The 17,310-nt window shown below is 41.2% G+C and overlaps 1 protein-coding gene across 1 annotated transcript in view; it reads right to left on the reverse strand.

Moving 5' to 3' along the window:
• The window catches only part of tdrd9 (tudor domain containing 9), a 139,370-nt gene that overhangs the window by 106,981 nt on the left and 15,079 nt on the right, over nt 1-17,310 (reverse strand). Inside the window, 1 exon segment of the mRNA XM_060828974.1 lies at nt 8,000-8,100. Coding sequence (XP_060684957.1) covers nt 8,000-8,100 — 101 coding nt within the window.

A 17,310-nucleotide genomic window follows, 5' to 3' on the forward strand; every position in this document is an offset into this window, starting at 1 on the left:
CATGCTCTCCGGGATCACCAAACTTCAAGAGAAGATCAACGCTCTTATTGAGGAGTCCATGTCCAGGTAGGAGTCAATCTCGGTCATGCTGCAGAAGCATGACCAGGAAATCGAAAATCTTGAGCAGCGTGTCAGAGGGGCGGAGCAACGGACCGCAACCTCAGAGACGGCTGCCGATTTGTCCACAGATCAGGTCCAGGCTCTCGAGTAGCGAATCCAGACCCTGGAGGAGCACATCGACGACCTCGGAAAAATATTTGGTTGCTGGGCCTTCCCGAACGGGAAGAGGAAGGCCAGTTTGTAGACGTTTTGGAGCGATGGCTCCTACAATTATTGAAGTTGGAGTCGGGATCGGGCCGGGTGCGGGTGGAGTGGGCACACCAGGTTGCTATACGCAGGCCCGGGTCAGACCAGCACCCCCGCTCGGTTCTATTCAGACCCCAATGCTACACAGAATAACAAATACTCCTGGAAGCCTCTAAGAGTCCTGGGGAAGAATCCCCAAGCCATAATGCACAAGGGCTCCAGAATAATGTTATGTCAGGACTTCTCTCCAGCTGTGGTGCGCAAGAGGAGGGCATTCGATGAGACGAAGAAGTGTCTGAGAGACCTAAATTTCTAATACTCCATGCATTATCCGGCAACACTGCACTTCAGCCATGGAGGATCCATTTACAACTTTGGGTCGATTGAAAATCAAAAGACTTCTTGGACTCTCTTAAGTAGACTGCGGGACTCGAACTGTACGTAAAATTACTTTTATTACCCCCCTTTTTAAGATTTTTTTTCATCCTCCTTCCACTTATTTTTCCCAGGGGATGGGGCTTGTTCTTTTCTCTTCCTTTGGTTTCCTTTTCACAGTTCGTGCGGATTACTCGATTTGTGGGCGAGGGGGATTTGTGTTGACTTGCCCTTTTCTTAAGGGCAGGGTTTTCTTCTTTCATCATTTTACTTAGTTGCCTAAAATTGCTGAGTTTGTAATATTGTAATGTCATATATTTCTATTTTTTTATTACTGCGTTTGCGAAACGCATCCAGATGTTGGTGTGTGTGTGTGGGGGGGGGGGGAGGGTTCACTCACTTAACTGGTTTTATAAAATATTTGAATTTATCTACTCCATTCTATAATGCTTGGGCCAAGGGCAGGGCCCTACCTAGGAGAGGTTATGGTGGGGTTATCGATAGGTAGTTATGCCCCCTGGGAGCAAGGGGGAAAGTCTCCTTTCAAATATGCTTTGCGTTGTTTTTTTCACTTAGGAATAGCTTTTAATTGTGTTGATTTAAATGTTTTAAAGAATTTCTGTATTTGTGAAATTCTTACAGTCTTTATTCAAGGTTCTTTGAGTGGGGATCTTCCTCCGGGTGGGGGGAGGGACTCAGGCTTGCCTTGACGATCATGGCTAGCCATTCACTTAGATGGTGCATCTGGAGTGTCAAGGAGAGTAATTCACCAATCAAAACGAAAAAGATATTATCAATTCTCAAAAAAGAAAGGGTTGATGTAGCTCTGTTGCAGGAGACACATCTACTTGACAAAGAACAGGGCTACAACAGGGCAGATTTGATCAGGCTTTTTTTCTCATCTTTCAGTTCAAAAAGTAGGGGAGTAGCCATTCTTATTCAGAAGAATCTTCCTTTACAAATGTTAAGCCAGACAAAAGATGAGTCTGGACGGTATATATTGATCAAAGCCCTAATACATGGAGAGGAATATGGAATTTTGAATCTTTATTTCCCCCGGCACACCCCTTTAAATTTGTAACGGAAGCATTCTCTAAGTTGATGGCTTTTAGAGTCCACCATACAATTATATGAGGAGATTTTAACTGTATTATGGACCCAGACACAGATAGGATACCTAAGAACACTACTGGTATATCCCGGAGATCTAGACAATTGGCGGGTCTGAATAAGGAGCTAGAACTAGAAGATGTGTGGAGATGCCTTCACCCCCAGGGTACAGACTTTATTTTCTGCTCTAACCCACACAAGTGCCATACCAGAAATTATATGTTTTTGTCCCCTTGACCCTTTTGAATCCCATACTGTCTTGCAAAATAGGTAATATAGCTTTTTCTGATCATGTCGCAGTATATATGGAAGTCAAGATTAGGGATGATGGAATAGGCCCCTGACATTGTTGTATGGATTCCTTCTTAAAGAAGGATAGCAAATTTATAAAGTATATTTTGCAGAAATTCAAAACCTTCTGGGAAATTAACTCAGGAATGGCCAGTGACCCATCGATGATGTGGGAGACCACTAAGGCTTATGTGCGAGGCTTGATCATCCCAGAAAAGACAAAAGGGAGAGCAACAGCACCTGCTCAAGGCTCACTTGAAGGCAACAAGGTATCTTGTTAGGCCTTCCTTTATGAAGCTACAAAGGATCACAGTACTTAGGGCAGCCTTGAATACCGCATTTACTCAAACAGCAAAGAGGGAAATATGATTTGCAAAGCAGAGATTATATGAATATAATCTGGTAGATACTTAACATACCTTGCTAGAAAGAAAAAAGGCTCCTCAAGCATCCATTAGAGAAAGTGCTGGTACCCTGACTTGTGATCAAAAAAAAAGATCAATACAGCCTTTAGAAAGTTCTATTTTGAACTGTACAAATCGTGGGGCTGTGAGGATAGAACTGAGAAGATGGAATCCTTTTTTAAAAATATGACCCTTCTGGGCTTAACCTCTGAACAGGTGTCGATCTTGAACGCCCCCCTAGCAACCCAGGAAGTATTTGATGCAGTTAGGCAGCTTCAGAGTGACAAAGCACCTGGACCAAACAGATTTCAGGTCGAGGTCTATAAAGAATTTAATCGGGAGATCCAAGATGGCGGCGACTCAGCAAGTCTGAGTTTACAGTGCTCTTCCCAAAACCTGGGCAAAGTGGGTTATCTGCCCCCGCCACATTTACCAAACCACCCAAAAAAATTTTTTTTTTAACCTTAATTAGCTGCTTACTATTATATTTAAGCGGTTTTATATTAAGTGGATAATGAGTAAACCAAAGAGATCCCGCAGCTCTCAGAAAGCAAAGACCCCTCCCCTACCCTCTCCTCCTTCGGCTGCAGCTGCAACGTCGGCAGCCATCCCGAGGGTCCTACCAGTAAAAACGGGCCTTGAAGAGATGATTGCTAGGCTGGAGGCGACGCTCGGCGATTTTATTGTAGAGTCCCGACAGCGCTGGAATGCATTCGAAGAAAAGCTGCAAAAACACAGCCAGGCCATCAGGGAACTACAGGGCCGAGTGGAGGGGGCGGAACTAAAGGCCACGACCTCCGAGGCTGCAGCTCAAACAGCTGCAGAACAGGTGCAAACGCTCCAGCAGAGAATCCGGACCTTTGAAATTTACATGGATGACCTCGATAATAGAAATCGGAGAAAAAATCGGTTGCTGGGCCTTCCTGAGGAAGAAGGGAAGGGACAGCTAGCAGCTTTTCTGGAGCGATGGTTGCCGCAGCTTTTAAACCTGCGGGCTGAAACGGACCGGGTAGGGGTGGAGTGGGCCTACCGGGTCACAGCACGCGGGCCTGGCTCGGATCAGCGCCCACGCCCGGTCCGGTTCCGGCTGCAGAGTTATAGGGAGAGGCAGATACTCCTGGATGCCTCTAGAAATCTTGGAAAGGATCCTAAAGCCATGATCCATGAAGGATCCAAGATTATGTTATTTCAGGACTTCTCCCCAGCTTTGGCCCGAAGGAGGAAGGCGTTTGATGAGGTGAAGAAATGTCTAAGGGACTTAAATATTCAATATACCTTACGCTACCCAGCGAAGTTATGCTTTAACCACGAAGGATCCGAGTATAATTTTAGATCACCAGAAGAGGCTAAGGAACTTTTAGACTCGTTTAAATAAATCGTAAGAGACAATTTATGTTGGCTTGCCTTTTCCACACTCCGTGGGGAGAAATGGATACTTTATTATATTTTACTTTTGTTTCTGGGAGTGGGGTTGTCTTCCCTTGTTATTTTATGTTACTATACTTAACTGTAATCTGTTGGAGTTGTAATTTTATAGTTATGTGTGTTTGTACGTGGTATTGATGCTATCAGATATACTCAGGTGGGGGTGGGGCGCTCACTGTTAACTCTAGCTCTGTATTATATCTAAATCCTATTAAGGAGCGCCCGGGTCAAGGTGGGACACTGTTTGGAAGAGGATATGGTGGACCTATGGAAAGGAAGTAAGGCCCCCTGAGAACAAGGGGGAGGATCTCCATTTAATAGTTTCCTTTTTATCATACTGTTATGAGTGTATTAAAGAACACTGTCTCTTATTTGAAAGATGTAAGCGACTCAATTGTACACTCTGGATAATTGTAGATTAGATTAGTAGTTAATTGAGTTTCATTTTTTTTCTTCTTCAGTATCATTCCTTTGTCGAATTTTGATGATTATATATTTAAGATCTAATTTTATATTAATGTTTGTACTTGAAAGTTCTGTTTATTTTTGTAAATTTGTCAAAATGTTAAATTTCTAATAAAAATATCTTTAAAAAAAATTTAATCGGAGAACTGGTCAGGCCACTCATAAATATGTATAATTATTCACATAGTCAGGGCTGCCTCCCATCTTCATTGAGGGAAGCAAATATCTCTTATTCTTAAAAAGGGAAAGGCCCCAGATGATTACTCATCATATAGACCCAAATCCTTACTAAATGTAGATTTCAAAATTCTTTCTAAAATGTTAGCATTAAGATTGGAGAGGGTCTTACCATATATCATAAAAGAGGACCAGGTGGGATTTATAAAGGGCTGCAGGTCAACTAATAATATCAGAAGAGTCTTAAATATGATACAAGCCTGCCAACAGGGAACAATACCTGGTTTAGCTGTCTCCTCGGACGCAAAGGCGGCATTTGACCGGGTAGAATGGCCATATCTTTTTTATACACTGGAAAGGTTCGGTGTCGGAGAGATATTTAGTAAATGGGTTTCAGTGTTATACAATGATCCCAAAGCAGCAATGATCACTAATGGTCTAAGTGATCATTGGTGGCTTTAGTGTTGGCAGGGGATGTCATCAGGGATGCCCTCTTTCACCATTATTATTCACGCTAATGATTGAACCACTAGCGGAAACTATACAAACTGACCTCAACATAACTGCTCTGAGGGTTGAATCGGGCAAACATAAAATCAGTCTATGTGCAAATAATATCCTCCTCTTCCTAAGTGATCCTTTGATATCCACGCCCCGCCTAATCCAAGTGATCAGCTTATTTGGTATATTCTCAGGCTATAAAATCAATTTCATGAAATCTGAGGCCATGCCGTTGGGAGGCCTTGCCAGTGTATCTAATTTACCAGACAGATCTTGTTTTCCTTTTCGGTGGTCACTAGAAGGTTTTCTGTACTTAGGTATTTTTATCACCCAAGTATTTGCACAGCTGTATATAGCTAATTTTATGCACTTATTAGAGAAAATAAGACAGGACCTCAACACTGGGGAGATCTTCCAATATTCTGGTTAGGCAGAGTAGCCCTAGTTAAGATGAATATCCTACCTCGTCTTTTATATCCTGTGACAATGCTCCCCCAATGGTACCGAGATGGGCGTTGCGTAAGCTTTACGGCTGGCTCATCTCTTTTACTTGGAATCTTAAATTAGAAAAGCTGCAGCTTCCACAAGCAAGGGGAGGATTGGACTTTCCAGATTTTAGGAGGTATCAATTGAGCTCCTTATTGTCCTATGTAGCTGACTGATTGTGGATCACAAGAGACCCAATCTGGCTAGATATTGAAACCTCCCAAGCAAAATGTCCCCACATCAATCTTTTATTTATGGATAAGACAATGGACTATTGTAAAAACCCTATTGTATTAAATGTAATTAAAGCCTGGAGGATAATGCAACAAGGTGAGGGTAACATGCAAAAAACCTCTACTTATACGCCTATAGTGTGAGCATCAGGATTTCAGCCAGGGGTGACAGATGCTACGTCTATAACTTTGAAGTCCAGCGGTATTTTCTTTTTGGGAGACCTGTTCGATAGGAAGGTTATGATGTCCTTTGAGCAGTGGCACCAGAAGTTTGGAGAGCCAAACAGAGACCTTTTTTGGTATTTCCAAATACGAGACTATATACAAAAGAAGACCATACTGATAATTAACCCCTACAAATCAGATAGGGAAAGGAGAGTGCTATGGCCAATGGAGCCGCCCTCAGTTAGTACTCTTCATCACTCATTATATAATAAAGTATCTAAGGACATGGAACGATTAGTTAAAATCTAGAATCAAGGATTACGGTAGGAAGTCTCATCAGAAATGTGGGAGAACATCTGGGAAAATGCCAGAAAGATCTCTGTTTGTAATAGAACTCAGACTATTCAATTAAAGATAATCCATACGGTTCGTATGGCACCTGAACGACTCTCAAAATTCAAGGCAGGAGCAACCCCAATGCGTCCTAAATGCTAAATAGAAGTTGGCACTCTCACGCACTGTCTACGGACATGCCATAAGATCGGTAGGTATTGGGACAGAGTAGAGAATGCGTTGACAGGGATCTCGGGTACGGAGATTAGGTCGGATCCAGTGTCCCTGCTTTTGGGCTCTTCAGATTTTCCCTCCCTGGATGCGCATGACAGGAAATTATTTACCATTCCTTCCTGTTATGCAAGGAAAAATATTTCAGTGAACTGGGTAGCCGAAGGCCCTCCAGGACTCTCGAACTGGCACAGGTTAATCATGGAATACATCCCCCTTGGACTTCCATACAAATATGGTGCACCAAAAAAAAAGGAATTATTCTATAAAACATGGCAGCTTTTTTTGAACTATATCGACACAGATACTTCAGCCATACTGTCCAGGGTTTTTGTCTAGCTGTGGTAATGATTCTGGCTGTTTCGGGGATCCCCGGGAGGAGGAATCCCATATAAATATAGGTTTTATTATGACTTGATGTAAATCTATTTTGAGCATGCATCTAGTCATTTAATTATTTTGTTTATTGCTAGTAATGTATGATATTCTATTTTATGTTTTGGTTGTTTGTAGGATTGATTAGTAGTTAGTTGGGTTTTTCTTTTTTTGGGGTTTTTTTTAACTTATTTAATTTTATATTGACGCTTATATTTCTTTGTATTACTTTTGTAATTTTGTAAAAAAATCTTTTAAGATTTTCTTTTTCAATAAAATATCTGTATAAAACAAAAGATGTTCAACCAAGTAGCAACTAGAAGGAAGAGGGAAATGCTCAAAGAAAATCTTTGAGGACAAAGACAAAGACAAAAAGCTTCCAAGTGTGCAATATAAAATTAGAACTAAGCACCTGAGAAGAAGATAAAAAAATTTGCAGTACTGCAAGATTATGCTTGAGAGAAATGGCTTCATAATAGTACAACAAGCAGAATACAGAAATCACGAATTGACAAGTTTATACTGACATTTTCGATCTAAAATATGGACATGAGAAATTAAGTGGAAAATTAACACAAATATAAGTTATAAAAAAATTAGGCTTTACGCATGGTTCATAGATGAAAAGTTTCACACACACAAGATAAAATCAAACATTAGGAATATCCAATAAATTCTATTCCATCCTGCAATATTTTACAGGGATTTTTCCTATCGTCATCGAGATTTATTTGGCAACTGCAGCATTGTGTCAAAAGGAGTGGAAAGAAAGGAAGAACGAAAGAAAGATCATGTGGTCATTCTACATTACAATTGGTTTTATCAAAGTTTGAATCAGAGGCCGCTAACATTTATTTGCAGTTCAGACAGGACTTGTCAAAACATGCACAATGATTACTACATTCATAAAAAATATTCTTAGACGGCAGTTTTATTTTAATGATTATTATAAATATTCCAGCTGCCATGTATCTGTGCAGCAACTTCACAACTACATGCTGTAATAGATGATTCTGTTTGTAGTCATCTGCATCAGCTGAAAAATCCACCTACAATATTAGTGACCTCAAATATACCTCAATTGAACTTCACCATTTATCACTTTACACAATTCTATCATACCTGATTCAGGCAAAGCCTCCCAGTGAGTGTTTTGCAGCTCCTTTTGATCTCTGGAGCTGTTTACCTGTTCAGCTTCAGTCATCTGCTCTTCTAATTCACAGCTGAAACAAAGAAAAGGATTGCTAATGCTCAAATATTTATTCAAATTGTTAACTTGGCAATTTTAGCTTAAACTTCTAGATAGTTGAGTTTCTAATCAATGCAATAAGCATATCCTGGAATATGCACTCTTCCACATAAACCACACTGAATTATACCTAGTATTGCATCATAAATCACGTTACAAGGTCCGCGAGCACATTTCTCAAAAGTATAATTTGCAAACACCAAAAAGAAAAATCTTCCAAAAAAATGTGGAACTGCTTGCATAATGAAGACATTTAGCATTTCACCAAATAGTCATTCAGGCCACTTAAGGATGTTGGTTTTTATTCTTTTGTGGCATGTGAACATTGCTGGTAAAACTAGAATTGTTGCTCAGTCGTAACTGCTGAAGTGATGGCAATGAGCCACCTAGTTGAAGCACTCTAGTCCATCTAGTGAAGGTATACCTACATGATGTTAGGTATTTTGAGAATACTAACCCAGTAGTACTGAAAGAACAACAACATATTCTAAAGTCAAGATGCTGTATAGCTTGGAGGGGAGTTTGCAGTTGGGTTTCCTTGTTCTGCTAAAGGCTACAGGTCAGCAAACTACTCAAGGAGGCCTACAGATTGGTACAATGCATCTTGCATGTTATATGCTGCTGTCTCTGCTTTGGTAGCAGAAAGAAAGAGTGAACTGTTACGATGCTGGACGAGTGTAGACTAAACAGGCTGCTCTGTCCTGAAAAGATGTCAAGCTACAATATTGTAAGAGCTATATTCATCAAAACAATGGGAGAGGGGAAAAAAAGGTGAAGACTGCGATTCTGGAGATCAGAGTCAAGTGTGTAGTGCTGGAAAGACACAGCATGTCATGCAGCATCTGAGGAGCAAGAGAATGAATGTTTCAGGCATAAGCCCTTTATTCCTGATTCTCCTGCTCCTCGGTTGCTGCCTGACCTGCTGTGTGTTTCCAAGACAATGGGAGAGTTTTCTATCACACACCTCCTGGTGACTGGTAGATGGCAGAGACGCCTTGAGGAGTCAAGTGGGGAGCCACCGGCTGCTCAAGCAATTATCAAATTAGCAGGCCAGTAAACATCTCATCTTACTCAACAGCTTTCTCCAGAAGTATTTACAGTGAGACGAATAATGGAAATTCTCCTCACATCACTGACTTTCCATTCCTGCAATGTGGGGATGCCTCAGCCACACATTCCAAGATGAAGAATCACTAATAATATTTTGGGCTTCAATAATATTTTGAAATCCAGCAGAGTTGGCAAACCAGTCTGAATTGCAACAAGGCACTGCTTAAAGTCCAGGCTACTATTTTCCTAACATCAAGTCATAGAGTCACGCAGAAACAGATCTTTTGGTCCAGCCAGTCCATGCCGAACATAATCCCAAACTAAACTAGTCTCACCTGCTTGCTCTTGGACCTCATCCTAGGGGGAAAAAAAAATCTACCTTTAACCCCATCAATACCCCTCATGATTTTATAAACTTCTAGAAGGTCATCTCTCAGCCTCCTATGCTCCAGTTAAAAAAAAGTCCCTGTCTATCTAGCTTTTCCTTATAAATGAAACCTTCCAGACCCAGCAATATCCTGGTAAAAAAGCCCTGAACCATCTCATCTTAATAACATCCTTCCTATAACTGGGGGAGCAGAACTATACACAATATTCCAGAAGAGGCCTCACCAATCCGATTTGGTCATGGAAAGAATCACACCTGCATGCCCTCCCTGCAACTTGCTGAAGCAGATGATGCCTTGGTTAAATTGGAATTGTGGTATGGAGAAACAGAGGGAAAAAAATGTGTTTCACAGTTTCAAACTTCATAGAATATTCTGATAAATAAAATAGAAAGCAATGCAGTATAATTTGCTACCACATGCCTGCTAACGCCATAACGCCAACGGTTAGTTATCAATATAGTATGCAAGTAGACACCATTACATTTTATTATTGTAAAGTTATTAATTTCAGAAATAGCGCAAAGCAAAATACAAAGTTCAGTAACCAGATGGATTTGCAATGTAACTAGGCACGTCACTCAGCTGATTCAGACTAAGAGGTAGGAGCAGAGGTATGTTATACAGCCCACTGAATTTGCTCCACTATAATGAGATCAAGGGCTGATCTGATAAACCTCAACTCCATTTTCCTGCCTTCTCCCCAGAACCATTGAGTCCCTTACTGATTAAAAAAGCTTTGAATATACTGAACACCAGGGCCTCGACAGTCTTCTGTGTTCAAGAATGCCACAAATTCTCTACTTTCAGAGAACAAATTCCTCATCTCTACTTTAAATAGGCAACTCCTTCTTTTGAGATTGAGGCCTCGGGTTCTAGATTCTCACATAAGGAAAAACCACTCCGCATTCTACCCTGTCAAATCCTCAAAGAATCTTGCATATTTCAATGAAAACACCTTCAAGTACAGGTCATTCCTCACTGAAATATGTATTTGCTGTGAGTCATAACTATTTTCTTAAAATGTTTGCCATTACTCCTCAACTGGTTTTACTGCAAACTCCTTTCCCAGTCCACTCCAGTCCGCTCTGCCCACATTCTTTTTGCAGATATTATCACTTAAGCTTATTGTTTCTGATCTAAGTTCCTCCTGTTCAAACTGTATAGGTACTGTTCAAAGGCATTTATAATATTCCTACCAGTGTCTTCCGCTTTTTATGTTTTACTTCATCCAAATGGATTCTACTACTTCCAATTCAAGGTATTTCTTACTATTGTTCTTATTCCATGCTCTTTCCTCTCCATAGTCACATACCTCTGAATATTTTGCTCTCGGCTTTGATCTCCTTGTAACCATGTTTCTGTAGTAGTCACAAGATAAACGCCATTCATCTGTATTTGTGCAATAATAGAGTCATGGAGATGTACAGCATGGAAACAGAACCTTCCATCCAACCCGTCCATGCTGACCAGATATCCCAATCCAATCTAGTCCCACCTGCCAGCACCCAGCCTATATCCCTCCAAACCCTTCCTATTCGTATAATGTTGCAATTGTACCAGCCTCCACCACATCCTCTGGCATTCTATATATGTACCACCCTCTGCGTGAAAAGGTTGCCTCTTAGGTTTCTTTTATATCTTTCCCCTCTCACCCTAAACCAATGCCCTCTAGTTCTGGACTTCCCAACCCCAGGGAAAAGACTTTGTCTGTTTATCCTAGTCATGCCCCTCATAATTTTGTAAACCTCTGTAATGTCACCCCTCAGCCTCCAACGCTCCATGGAAAACAGCCCCAGCCTGTTCAGCCTCTCCCTAGAACTCAAATCCGCCAACCCTGGCAACATCGTTGTAAATCTTTTGAACCCTTTCAAGTTTCACAACATCTTTCTGATAGGAAGCAGGCCAGAATTGCACACAATATTCCAACAGTGGCCTAACCAATGTCCTGCACAGCAGCAACATGACCTCCCAACTCCTGTACTCAATACCCTGACCGAAAAAGGAAAGCATACCAAACGCCTTCTTCACTATCCTATCTACCTGCGACTCCACTTTCAAGGAGCTATGAACCTGCACTCCAAGATCTCTTTGTTCAGCAACACTGCCTAGGACCTTATCATTAAGTGTACACATCCTACTAAGATTTGCTTTCCCAAAATGCAGCACCTCGCACTTATCTAAATTTAACTCCACCTGCCACTTCTCAGCCCATTGACCCATCTGGTCAAGATCCTGTTGTAATTTGACGTAACCCTCTTCGCTGTCCACTACACCTCTGCAAACTTACTAACTGTACCTCTTATGCTCGCATCCAAATCATTTATATAAATGACAAAAAGTAGAGGACCCAGCATCAATCCTTGCGGCACTCGACTGGTCACAGGCCTCCAGTCTGAAAAACAACCCTCCACTACCACCCTCTGTCTTCTACCTTTGAGCCAATTCGGTATCCAAATGGCTAGTTCTCCCTGTATTCTGTGAGATCTAACCCTGCTAATCAGTATCCCATGGGGAACCTTGTCGAATACCTTACTGAAGTCCATATAGATCACATCTACTGCTCTGCCCTCATCAATCCTCTTCGTTATTTCCTCAAAAAACTCAATCAAGTTTAATTCAAAGAAAATCTGGAATTAAGATTGCCTAGAACAACTTTTATGTTCTTGGTGAGGCAATTGACGATCCAGATACTCGGGAAGGGCTTCTTGGTTCCGCAATCGGTCAAATAAACACTAGCAGCTCGATCTGGTTCAACAAAATTTAACAACTTATTACGACGGCAGGCATAGGTTATCTAGCAACACATGGATTAAGCACCTCTGTGTACTCTGGAAAAGCTACACACTTTAGCTTAAAACACAGACAAATTTATAGGTCTCTTAACAAACAGAACAGCTTTAATTGCAAAATTAATCCAATAAAAATGAAATAAAATGACAAACAGACATAAAATTAAGCCAACGATTACTTCCTGGGAACTGACTTGTTGTGTGTGTCTTTGAGACATCTGGTTTCCAACGGTAGTTTAGGATAGTTTAATAACGTCATACCTTACTTAGTTAATTTATACTATGAACACAGCATTGTTTGCTAATCTCTTTCAATTAGTTCAGTAATGCAGTTTTCTGCAGTTTTAAGCCATTTTGTTATGTTATTTTATGTTACTTGCATTAAGAAGCCATTTGTAGTTAGTAAAAGCATGCATTAATTGGTTGCCTCTGACAACAGCCTAAATCCAGATTTTAGATCCTCACAACAGCCTAATGGTATTAACACCGGGCTATTAACCCAGAAACTCAGCTAACATTCTGGGGACTGAGATTCAAATCCTGCAATAGCACTTGGGAGTATTTGAATTCAATAAAATATACCTGGAATTAAGAATCCACTGCTGCATGAAACCATTGTCGATTGTCAGAAAGACCCATCTGGCTCACTAATGTAACATCCTCACCTGGTCTGGAATATATGTGATTGCAGACCCACAGCAATGTGGTTGACTCTCTCAGCTGTATCGATCACTACAAAGTCTCAGCATAAAAATGAAATCAGATGGATACAACATTTAAAAGACATCTGCATAGGTATCTGAATAGGAAGGGTTTAGGAGGGATATGAGCCAAACGCTAGCAAATGGGACTAAATTCATTTAGAATATCTGATTGACATGGACGATTTGGACCAAAGGATCTGTTTCCATTCTGTACAGTTCTATGACTCTGTGACCTATGCACCAGAAAAGACAAGAGAGAAGCTGCCCTGTCGACCCTGCATAGCCCTCCTTACTTACATTTGAGGGGGAGTGCCAAAATTGGGAGAGCTGTCTCACAAAATAGTCAAGCAACAGTCCGACATCATCTGTAAGATATGACTCCATATGTATGCCTATGTCCCAGATACCACTACCACCTGGATATGTCCTGTTCACCTGTCGGACAGACCAGCAGAGGGCTGGCACAGTTGTGTACAGTTGGGAAAGAGTTGCACTGGAAGTCCTCAATGTTGATTCTAGACACCATGAAGCCATGAAATTCAGGTTAAACACAGGTAAATGAAATCTCCTGTTGACTACCACAGATCAACCTCCTCAGCTGATGAACCAATGCTCCTCCATGTTGTGCAACACTTAGAAGAAGCAGAGGGTGGCAAGGACACAAAACGTACTCCAGATGGGGAATTTCAACATCCACCACCAAGAGCAGCTTGGCAGCAGCACTACTCGTTGATTGTCAGATCTTAAAGTACACAGCTGCTCGATCAGGTTTCATTGCTTGCCCTCCCCTAACCAAGCTCTTCCAGCACAGTAACGACACTGGCATTTAGCCAACACTGTGGAAAATTACCCAAGTATGCCCTGTACAAAAGCAGGAGCAAACCAACTCAGTCAATTATTACCCCATCAGTCAACTCTTGATCATCAGTAAAGTATTAGAAAGGGTCATGAATAGTGCTATCATGCAGCACCTGCTCAGCAATAACCTGCTCAGCTCCTGACCATATTATGGCTTTGGTTCAAGCATGGACATAAGTTAAATTACAGAGGTGACATGAGAGTGACAGCCCTTGACATCCTTCTGAGTGTAGCATTAAGGAATCCTAGCAAAACTGGAATTAATGGGTATCAGGGACAACCCTCTGCTGGTTGGAGTCATCCTTGGCACACAGGAAGATGGTCACAGTTGGATATCAATCATCTTAACCCCAGAACATCTGTGCAGGAGTTCCTCAGGGTAATGTGCTGGGTGCAAGATCTGGTATGTGAGGTACAATATGGGGAAAACGCAATGTTTTTAAGATCCCAAATGAAAACCATCTTTACTCAGGTATTTGCCAGCCCACAACTCTTGAAATTTCTCAGTATCACATCTCTGGTGTTGTGAATTGCCCAAGTTCCTTCCTCGCTTTGATTTCCTGATTTATTGCAGCATTTGGGATTTGGCTTCAATGCTGTGTAAAGACTGATGCAAAATGTGTTTAATTCTTGTGCCATTTCTGTTTTCATCAACAATTCTCTAGATAGATTTTATATTGAACCTAACTCACTTGGTTCATTCTTTCCTTCTTTGCCTATTTAGAGAAACTGCATGCTTTTATATTTCTGGTTAGTTTTCTCTTGCACTGATTTTCTTTCCTTTTAACACATGCCTTTGCACATATGCTTTTTCCTTAAGTTTAATAATATGCTTTAACCTTTCTAGTTAAGCATGGATAGTGGGTCTACATGACAGATTTCTTCTCAATCACTGTGCTGCAACTGTTTGATATATCCTGAAATACTCCCTTTAATGTCTACCATTACATCTACTCTTTAACCTGCCCTCCCTCTTAGATCGTGGAAACATAAAGGAGCAATTTACAAATTCAGGACTCATCTTTTATGGGTTCCACAGTATTGACATATTGAAAACTGCCTGAAGGCAAATATAGTTTGAACATTTGAGACACTGACGACTGCCACAGATAGTGGCAGTGAAGAATATTTAAGTCCACTCATTGCATTTTGTCCAGTGCTTTCCAAGAATAGAAACATTCTTCTTACATTTGATTTTTCAGTGACAGCGAACTCTGCAAGAATGACATGAATGGCTGCTTAATGGAAAATTTACCCCACAGTATGTAAAACATGATGAAAAGAAAATCATTTTCTATATCAGTGCCCTGCTGGCAACTTAGAATGAATTCACTTTCATAAGTTATAATCCATGTGCAGTTACAAAGTATCACTATTTAAAAATAGAATTAATTATATTTTTATTGTTTATAAATTAGAAAACTCAATTTTATTCCAAAAGTATATCAAAAAATATTTATACTCAGCATGGGTGGATTGTCAATATGTCACCTCATTTTTATCTGCAAAAGTAAGGGCTCAGGACCTGTTTACTAAAGACTGCAAAGATAGAAAAACTGATGGAGGAATGAGATCCCAAAATTAATTCCATATTAAATAACTGAAATCATAACTCTTAAAGACACATGGATAATTTGAAAAAGGATCCAAAAATAATGACGGAAAACAAAATTTAATGAGACGATTTGTAGCCCAGGTTGTGGATGAGGTCATTGATTTGCTTGCTGAGCTGCTAAGTTTGTTGGCAGACATTTCGTCACCATACTATGTAACATCGTCAGTGCACCTCTGGTGAAGCATTGGTGTCCTATCCCACTTGCTATTTGTGCATCCCAAGATGGGTAGCAACATTTCTGATATACTTGATATATCAGCTCCAAATGGTACATAATTGTTTAGAGTTCCAAGTTGAGTGCCAGGCCTCCAGAAATTCCCATGCGTCTTTGTTTGGCTTGTTTTAGGATGGATACACTGTCCCAGTCGAATTGGTGTGCTTCTTTGTCCATGTGTATGGGCACAAGCGATAGCTGATCATGTCTCTTGGTGGCTAGATGGTGCTAGTATATGCTGGTGGTTAGTGTTCTTCCGGTTTGCCCTATATAATGTCTGAAGCAGTCTTAACATGGTATTTTGTATATAAACAGTGGTTCTGCTATTTGTGGGTATGGGATCAGAACTTGTCAGTGCTGGCCGAGTGCAGATGTTTTGTGAGCTACCATGATGCCTAGGGGTCAAAGTAGCCTGGTGGTCATTTCCAATATGTCCTTGGTGTATGGCAAGGTGACTAGTATATCCAGGCATGTTGTGGTCTGTTGTACTGGCGAATTACACTTTTTGGGTAACCGTTGTTTTTGAAGATGCCATATGGATGTTGTCCTTTGGCTTTGCACAGCTCCAGGGTGCTGCAGTGTGTTACTGCTCACTTGAATAATGTTCTGATGCAGCTCCGTTTGTGGGTGTTGGGTTGGTTGCTGTTGTAGCTCAGTATTTTATCTGTGGCCTTCCTCTTTCCGCTAGTCTGGAGCTCAGCTTTGGCCTTGCATTTGACCATTACATCCAGGAAGGGAAGTCAGTTGTTCTCCTCTTCGTTGGTGAATTTCATACCCATAAGGATGTTGTTTATGATCAAAGTTTGTGAAAAGATTTGTAGCTCAGGTGCTTGTTGTTGTGGTTCTGTTCGCCGAGCTGGGAATTTGTGTTGCAGACTTTCGTCCCCTGTCTAGCTGACATCCTTAGTGCTTGGGAGCCTCCTGTGAAGCGCTTCTGTGATCTTTCCTCCGGCATTTGTAGTGGTTTGAATCTGCCGCTTCCGGTTGTCAGTTCCAGCTGTCCGTTGCAGTGGCCGGTATATTGGGTCCAGGTCGATGTGCTTATTGATTGAATCTGTGGATGAATGCCATGCCTCTAGGAATTCCCTGGCTATTCTCTGTTTGGCTTGTCCCAGTCGAATTCATGTTGCTTGTCATTTGCGTGTGTGGCTACTGAGGATGGCTGGTCGTGTCGTTTCGTAGCTAGTTGGTGTTCATGGATGTGGATCGTTAGCTGTCTTCCCGTTTGTCCTATGTAGTGTTTTGTGCAGTCCTTGCATGGGATTTTGTACACTACGTTGGTTTTGCTCCTGCTGGGTATCGGCATCCGCATCCATGAACACCAATTAGCTACGAAACAACACGACCAGCTATCCTTAGTAGCCACACACGCAGATGACAAGCAACATGAATTTGACTGGGACAACACTACTATTATAGGACAAGCCAAACAGAGAACAGCCAGGGAATTCCTAGAGGCATGGCACTCATCCACAGATTCAATCAATAAGCACATCGACCTGGACCCAATATACCAGCCACTGCAACAGACAGCTGGAACTGACAACCGGAAGAGCAGATTCAAA

This window comes from Hemiscyllium ocellatum, chromosome 8, assembly GCF_020745735.1.
Source record: "Hemiscyllium ocellatum isolate sHemOce1 chromosome 8, sHemOce1.pat.X.cur, whole genome shotgun sequence".
NCBI lineage: Eukaryota > Metazoa > Chordata > Chondrichthyes > Orectolobiformes > Hemiscylliidae > Hemiscyllium > Hemiscyllium ocellatum.